We start from the raw sequence: 8,950 nt of genomic DNA, 5'->3' as shown, positions 1-8,950 counted from the left end.
ATTTGACTTGATATTTAGGGAAACAATTAACTTATCAAAACAAGCTAAGTTATATTTGTTGATTGATTATAAATATATAAGATGATCTATTGAAATATTATATTTCCTTATATAAACCAAAAAAATAATATACATCTAAATCTTTATTTTAACTTAGATAATAAATCATCATCATATAATGAATAAGTTAATTAATTTGGCTATTTTTTCAACTAAATCCACCTTTCTATCTATCATAGCTGAAGACTTTGTAAACTTTGTTTGTCTCAATTATCATTAATTCCTATGAGTATATGTTTTGATATTGTTGTATAGTAAATTATTTATTCACTTTGATAATGATAATATCATAACAAATATAAAGATTTAATAATTAAGTTAATGTTTTGATATTGTTTTGATATTGTTGTAAATGAAATAATTTTATAAAATAATATCATTAGTTAATTTGTAATATTTATAGCATCTGTGTTTTACACGAGAATCTATCTATTATAATAATAAAAGAGTGCCCATCTTCACCCAGACTTTTATTCCAATTAGATGAAAATGAATAGTTTTTATGGGTTTTTTCATTCATGCTGATTAATTTACTATGTTTCTAAAAACATATATAAAAAGCAATAAAATTTTAAAAATTTATTTTTTATCGGTTTTTCTCTTATAAAAGCAATTACATACTTACTATCCAAAAATATGATGAAAATTCCATGTATAGAAGATGAACATGAGTTAAAAATCAAAACTTTCTGATTTACCCCATTTCTTTCTCCGTTCATTTTCTTTCTTTTTTTTTTTGATTTTGATTTTATAATTAAATTTATTTATACAGAATTAATTAAGATTAAAACATTAATTCAAATTGAAAATAATAAAATAAAAATCAAATTTTCTTATTTCTTTCATGTATTGGTGCCCCTGGAGCATTTGAAGTCTAAAACCGCCCCTGGCCATATGTATCTTATATGCAAAATGCTCATGTCACTCATTCGTCTTACTTTAACCAAATCAATAAAATATACTAATGAATAAACGACTTTAGACACGTGTCAAACTGTCATTAAAAATTTTCCGTCCATCTTTCTATTATGATAAGGAAACTTTTGATATTTGACATGATATTTAGGGAAACAATTAATTTATCAAAACAAGTTATATTTGTTGATTGATTATAAATATATAAGATGATCTATTGAAATACTATATTTTCTTATATAAACCAAAAAAAATAATATACATCTAAATCTTTATTTTAACTTAGATAATAAATCATCATCATATAATGAATAAGTTAATTAATTTGGCTATTTTTTCAACTAAATCCACCTTTCTATCTATCATAGCTGAAGACTTTGTAAACTTTGTTTGTCTCAATTATCAATAATTCCTATGAGTATATGTTTTGATATTGTTGTATAGTAAATTATTTATTCACTTTGATAATGATAATATCATAACAAATATAAAGATTTAATAATTAAGTTAATGTTGTAAATGAATTAATTTTATAAAATAATACCATTAGTTAATTTGTAATATTTACAACATCTGTGTTTTACACGAAAATCTATCTATTATAATAATAAAAGAGTGCCCATCTTCACCTAGACTTTTATTCCAATTAGATGAAAATGAATAGTTTTTATGGGTTTTTTCATTCATGCTGATTATTTTACTATGTTTCTAAAAACATATATAAAAAGCAATAAAATTTTAAAAATTTATTTTTTTGTCGGTTTTTCTCTTATAAAAGCAATTATATACTTACTATCCAAAAATATGATGAAAATTCCATGTATAGAAGATGAACATGAGCTAAAAATCAAAACTTTCTGATTTACCCCATTTCTTTCTCCCTTCATTTTCTTTCTTTTTTTTTGATTTTGATTTTATAATTAAATTTATTTATACAGAATTAATTATGATTAAAAAATTAATTCAAATTGAAAATAATAAAATAAAAATCAAATTTTCTTATTTCTTTCATGTATTGGTGCCCCTGGAGCATTTAAAGTCTGAAACCGCCCCTGGCCATATGTATCTTATATGCAAAATGCTCATGTCACTCATTCGTCTTAAAGCAAATGGCACGATGAAGATACATATATCTTCATATGCATTACTTAAGTTCCAAGTAACATAATGAAAATAAATATTTGTTCATGTCTTACTTTGCAATACACTACTACCATAATACAAATAAGTATCATATGTTTATTTGGCATAGTTTTATTTGATTTCATAAATGTGTGAACCTCATAGGACCCGATTATAATTAGTAGTAAACTATTCTAATTAGTATATAGATCAAAGTTGTTATCTAGTAAAATGTTATGATTATAACAACCCGACTTACCATTGACTGAATAAACAGGGTCATCACAGAGTTTACTTCCGAAGAAAACTCAAATCTCAATACCAAAACTTGTGCAAATGAGTCTTTAGTTCTAAAATATAGCTAAATCAGCTATTCCCAAACCAAACATCTATCTAAATCATAAAGTAATCATAAAAGTCTCTATAGAAGTCCAACATAACCAATACAATCTAGACTAATATACAATTACCAAGGCTTAATATAAAACTACAAAACTCTAACGTGCTAAGCTCATTATAACATCTTTGGAAACTCTAATAACCTCCGCTATTCCATCATTCCCGACTGGTTCCGATCTGTAAACAAACTAAAAGTTGAAAACAACAAAGGATCAAATTAAACTGAATGAAAAGTAACAATCTAAAACAACAAAAAGCAGTAATTTCCAAACAAAGGTTTAAAAGCAACATCAAATTCCTAGATCTATGTGCGCACAGGGAGTCTAGTTTGAGAGGTGCCCCATAGCTCTATGGCTATGTCACTCTCGGGTGAAGCTAGTCAATATCTGAATGACAACTCGCTTCAAAAACAGGGAGCAGGGAACAATGTTCCTCAACTCCGTTAATGACCAGCTCGCAAGCCCAATCCATTGACCATATCATAATATCAACATTGGCATTCACAACAACATTTGTCTCAACAAGTTTTAATTTCAAAAGAGCTTTACTAAAAAGTTTATTTTTAAGAATGTAGTTTGGCCAGACCCTTTAAGGGATTACTACTACTCACCAAGAACGCTTCAAGAAGCTAAGTCTGGTTCTCCGCAATCACTAGAAGGGTTCCTCGATGATGTCGTCTCCTAAAGCATAACAAATATAACATCACAACAAAGCATACGATACTACAAAATAGATTCATATAACTCATTGCATCTCCTCCTGTGACCACATCTTAGTTCGAGCTTCTATTCTAATATTTCTAATTTCAAAGATTGCGCAAGTTCTAACTCCAAACCCCAATATCATCAAAATATATAATCTTGCTTTAGACTAGTTTGTATTCTTGTAAAGATCATACGTCTCCACAATTCTCTTTGTATTTCCAATTCAAACACTTCCATGTTCATTTAAACTCAAAACGAAGAAACTAAACAAGATTAACAAACTATCCAAAAAGAAGAACTCAGCTAGTTTATCAATTCAAGTAATAATTTCCAAACTAACCCTAGATACTTTCAAGAATAACCAAATATATAAAATCAAGGGTTATATCCGACACTTACAATTACCCAACTATTCAATTGATAACAACAAGAAGATTTATCCACCATTAGTAATTTCACAAGAATCTCCTAATATTCAAGAACATCAAGTTTCCATAATCTTTCTACATCCAACATCCTATCGATATTCTAATCTTTGTAAATTTCATACTAATTAATAATTCCAATAAATTGTTTCAACATTCCACAATTTACCATTTATACATCATAAAACCCAAATTACATTTAATTTTAGAATTCTTCCCCAAAACTCCTCGATCACAATCTCTTATAATCAGATATCAATCATCACTAGATTCATTTAATTAAAAGTAAACACACACATATAATCATACTTAGGTTTCCCATAAATTTCTCAATTAAGAACTCATCTAATTAATTTATATAAACTTCCAACATTGATCAATATTTAAGGTTTAAACAAGATACAAGAAGAAAATACAAACTTAAGAAGTGTACTAAGGTAAATAACAATATAATAATGGAGATGAAACAACAAAAAAGAAATCAAAGTAAAGAAAGAGGAAGGTGTTGCACCTCCTTGTTTAGCGACAGCATTCAGAAGCTCCACTAAGATTTTTGATGCCCAATCAACCAAAATAAATTCAACTTTGGCTTGAATTTTCGGTACCCACTCAAACAGAAACAAAGTCAAGCTTGATTTCCCTCATTTCCGACAAAATTCAAGGGCAGCTACAAGAAATATTTTGGCTGCTGCACTCCTTGTGGTTCGAATCCAGAGTAAGGAAAGTAAGAAAGAGTAATCAGCCATTATTTATTCAAAATAACTAAGAATGTGGAAAAATTGATCATATACCTTAAAAAAACGCAAGAGAGAACAAACAAGTTGAATTCGTAGCTAAGTTCCTTCGAAGATTAGAGGAAGGAAGATAAATGGCTGTTTGTAGAAGATCTCTAACACTGATTGATCATTCTTTTTCAGGGAAAATGGCAAAAAGACGGAGGAGATGTTCTTCGGTTTGTTTGTTTTGGATGATATTGTGTCTAATCGAAGTGAGAGAGGAAAAAAGGGGTTGGGTATTTGTTTTTGTTTTTGTTGTTGTTGTTCTTTTTTCTTTTATAATTTTTTTTTTTGAAATAAATTAAGAGAAAAGGAAGAAAATAGAGAAATTAAATTGAGAATGTTTTATGTCATGTGTACTTAAGATTATTCTTGTACTAATAATTCTAAACTTGCTCGTCTTAAATTATTAATTTTCCAAATGTTACATTCTACCTAACTTGAAATGAACTTTGTCTTTCCAAATGTTACATTCTACCTAACTTGAAATGAACTTCGTCCTCGAAGTTATACGAAGTCTCAAGCACATAATCAAATATCCAGCTATCATACATATCATAAAGCTATGTTACCCAATAACTCATGCTCTATGCGCTGTCAGAATCTATATTACACGACTAACTATGAGAACCAACCTAACTTTAAGGCCTAGCACTGTTAAGACTTAGCACTATTTTGAACTATGCGTTGTAAGAATCTATATTACACGACTAACTATAAGAACCAACCAAACTTTAAGGCCTAGCATTGTTAAGACTTAGCACTATTTCGAAATCTTACGATTCTACCCAACTAAGAAATAAGTTTTTCCTCGAACGTAACCCTCTAAGACTAAGGAGATGCAATAGCTATAAAACGATAAACATAGAAATACCTGAGCAAACAACCAAGGATAATCGCGTCTCTTGGCATCTTCTGCCTCCCACGTGGCTTCTTCGGTAACATGATTAGATCATAGCACATTCACAAGCGCTACACTACCTCGACGTGTATCACGCGTCTTCCTATCTAGAATCTGAACGGGAGTCTCTTCATACTGTAAGGTGTCATCCAAGATCAACTGTTCGGGCTGAAACACGTCTCAGCTGGGATACGTGAAACATGTCATGTACTCGGTCAATAGACGCAGGTAACGCAAGTCGATAAGCTACCTCGCCTATCCGCTCAAGGATCTCATAGGGTCCAATGAATCTTGGAGTGAGCTTACCCTTCCTCCCAAACCTCATCACAACTATAGTTGGTGAAACTCGAAGAAAGACTTTATCTCCAACTTGAAACTCAAGAGATCGACGTCGTTGATCTGCATAACTCTTTTGCCTATCCTGAGCTGCTTTCATCCTCTTGCGTATCAACTAGACTTGTTCGATCATCTCCTGAATCAAAGGCGGTCCCACAGCTATCGTACCCAAACTATCATCCCAACAGACAGGACTACGACAACAACGACCATAAAGTGCCTCGAATGGTGCCATCCCGATACTCGAATGATAACTGTTATTGTATGAGAACTTAATCATATCCAAATTATCGTCCCATGAACCCCCAAAATCTAAGACACATGCTCGTAACATATCCTCAAGCGTCTGTATAGTCCACTCTGTCTGTCCGTCTGTAGCTGGGTGAAACGCTGTGCTCATTCTCAACTCAGTACCTAAAGAATCCTATAGCTTTTTCCAGAAATTTGACAAAAACCTAGCATTTCTATCTGAAACTATATCTCGTGGGACTCCGTGATGTCTCACGACTTGCTGACGATAAGCTAAAGCCAATTAATTTTTGTTCCAGTTGTCCTTCATCGGAATGAAATGTGCCGGCTTTGTCAGTCGATGAACTATGACCCAAATCATATTATTGCCCTTGTGGTCCTCGGTATCTCACACACAAAATCCATAGATATCGATTCCCATTTCCACTCGGGTATTGGCAATGGCTGAAGCAACCTTGAGGTCGCCGATGATCTATCTTAACCTTCTGGCAGGTCAGACATTTGGCAACGAAGTTAGAAACGTCCTTTTTCATACCATGCCACCAAAATGTTCTCCTGAGGTCTTTATACAACTTGTCAGTGCCCGGATGTATGGAGAAACATGAGCTATGTGCCTCTCTAAGAATACGGGTACATAAGTCTGAGTATTTAGGCACACACCATCTGCACTAGTATCACAAATTGCCATCCTCGTGTATGCTAAAATGTGGGTCAGGTGTTTCAATCACTAAAAAAGCCTTCTCAACCAAATGTGTATCTTTAGTTTGTTTCATCCTTATCTCCTCAAAAAAAAAATCAGATATCACCTCATCATCGACGTCACTGCCCCATGCTCTACTATCTCGATACCTATTTCCTCGATTTCCTCTCTTAAACGTACTCTAGCCAAGACATTACACAAACTATGCATAGTTTTTCGGCTCAAAGCGTCAGCAAAGACATTAGCTTTCCCCTCATGATATCGGATCTCTAAATCATGATTTGAAATCAGCTCTAGCCATCGTCGTTGCCTCATATTCAACTCCCTCTGGGTGAATATGTACTTCAGGTTCTTGTGATCAGACAAGACCTTAAAATTAGTACCATACAGATAGTGTCTCCATATCTTGCGAGCGAAGACTACCGCAGCTAACTCCATGTCATGTGTCGGATAGTTGATCTCATGGGTCTTTAGTTGCCGTGAAGCACACGCAATGACGCGCCCATTCTGCATCAACACACACCCCAAGCCATTCTTTGACGCATTAGTGTACAACTCAAACTCGGACTCTCCATCTGGTAGTGCTAGAACAGGTGCAAAAGTGAGTCGTGTCTTCAAAATCCTAAAAGCTTCATCGCACTGATTATCCCAAACGAACGATATATCTTTCCTGGTCAACTGAGTTAGCGGTCGTGCAATCTTGGAAAGTCGCGTACAAATCTCCAGTAATTCCCCGCCAAACCTAAGAAACTTCAAACTTCAGACGCATTCTAGGTATGGCCTAAGTCGAGATTGCCTCCACCTTCATCGGATCTATCGACATACCTTCACTAGACACTATATGCTCAAGAAAAGAAACCTTGTGCAACCGAAATTCACACTTCGTGAATTGGGCATACAACTTATGCTTTCTCAAAGTCTGTAATACGATTCTTAAATGTTCAGCATGTTGATCCTCATTCTTAGAATGAACCAAAATGTCATCGATGAAAACTACAACGAACTAGTCAAGATACGGGGTAAAGATGTCATTCATGAGGGCCATGAATGCCTCCGGTGCTTTGGTCAAACCAAAGGGCATGATCGTAAACTCATAATGCCCATATCGTGTCCTGAAGGCTGTCTAGGAATGTCCTCTGGCGAGATGTTCAACTGATGATAGCCAGACCTCAAAAATCGATCTTTGAGAACATCGATGCACCTTTGAGCTGATCGAACAGGTCATCGATCCTAGGTAGAGGGTATTTGTTCTTCACAGTCGCACGATTGAGCTCTCGATAATCTACACATAGCCTAAAGGTCCCATCTTTCTTTTTGACGAAAAGAACAGGTGCGCCCCAAGGAGACACGCTTGGGCATATATAACCTTTATCTAACAACTCTTGCAATTGCACCTTTAACTCCGTTGTCTCTCTAGGTGCCTTGTGATATGGGGCTTTCGATATAAGACTCGTACCCACTACAAGGTCGATCGTCAGATCAACTGCTTTCGGAGGTGGTAACCCAAGTATCTCAGAAGGAAAGACATCCTCGAACTCACATACTGCACGTATCTCTCCTATCTCGGGTGTGCTCATCGTCGTGTCTACTACATGACATAGAACCATAGGGTAATTCCTCCTAAAATATGTTTTCAGCTTGATAACAGATGTGATCTTAGTGTGATTCTTTGGCACAAAACCCTTAAAGGTCACTCTCTGCCCTTTAGGGTACAACTACGTACTTCATCCAACAATCAATGCTTGGCTTGTACTTCCTCAGCCAATCCATACCTAAGATAACATCAAAATTTATCTAAAGCAAACTCTATCAAATCTATGCGTAAATCTATTCCCATGAAGTTTAAGGGTATATCCTTATACACTAGCTGACATAAGATTCTCTCGCCCGATGGTTGTGCAAACTCACTATTCATCTCAAGCAAACTAGACAAAAGCAACTTTGATACACACGAAGATGCAACGAATGAATGAGATGCTCTAGAATCAAATAAAACACATGCAGGTTTATTGTTGACTAAGAACGTACCCGTAACAACTCTTGGTGTAACCTCGACTTCATCTCTCTTGAGAGCCATAAGCTTCCCTGTAGCCTTGGTGCCACTGACTGGTGCACCGATAGATGATCTGAAAGCGCCTCCCATAGCGGAACCCTGACTCTGCGAACCGTGCCCAAACGATGCTTGCGGTTGACCCTGCCTTCTTTCCTTAGCCACACTAGCATGACTACCGGTCGGTCTCTATGCTGAACGTTGAGGAGTCCTCATCAATCCTTGCTCTCGTAAAAACGTAAAGCAGTCGACCTTCTTGTGCCCTTTCGTCCCACAATGAAAACATTCTGTGACTCTACTACCCTGGGGTGTG

At 34.6% G+C, this 8,950-nt stretch overlaps 1 protein-coding gene and 1 long non-coding RNA gene across 2 annotated transcripts; both read right to left on the bottom strand.

The window, feature by feature from the left end:
* Positions 1–1,715: 1,715 nt before the first annotated feature.
* LOC130801743 (uncharacterized) lies at positions 1,716–4,638 on the bottom strand. Its single transcript, XR_009039663.1, has 4 exons — positions 4,417–4,638; positions 4,137–4,321; positions 3,107–3,176; positions 1,716–2,684 (listed from the first exon to the last, which is right to left on the bottom strand). It is a non-coding gene; the product is annotated as an uncharacterized LOC130801743 (long non-coding RNA).
* Positions 4,639–5,753: 1,115 nt separating this feature from the next.
* Positions 5,754–8,730, bottom strand: LOC130801077 (uncharacterized). The gene is made up of 8 exons (XM_057664838.1): positions 8,460–8,730; positions 8,311–8,359; positions 7,844–8,207; positions 7,659–7,739; positions 7,384–7,590; positions 6,694–7,226; positions 6,342–6,550; positions 5,754–6,052 (listed from the first exon to the last, which is right to left on the bottom strand). The coding sequence occupies exons 1-8, from the start codon at positions 8,728–8,730 to the stop codon at positions 5,754–5,756; spliced, it is 2,013 nt and encodes a 670-aa protein (XP_057520821.1).
* Between the last annotated feature and the right edge of the window lie 220 nt (positions 8,731–8,950).

Source organism: Amaranthus tricolor, chromosome 15 (genome assembly GCF_026212465.1).
Source record: "Amaranthus tricolor cultivar Red isolate AtriRed21 chromosome 15, ASM2621246v1, whole genome shotgun sequence".
Lineage (NCBI taxonomy): Eukaryota > Viridiplantae > Streptophyta > Magnoliopsida > Caryophyllales > Amaranthaceae > Amaranthus > Amaranthus tricolor.
This window is presented reverse-complemented; position numbering and strand designations above follow the sequence as displayed.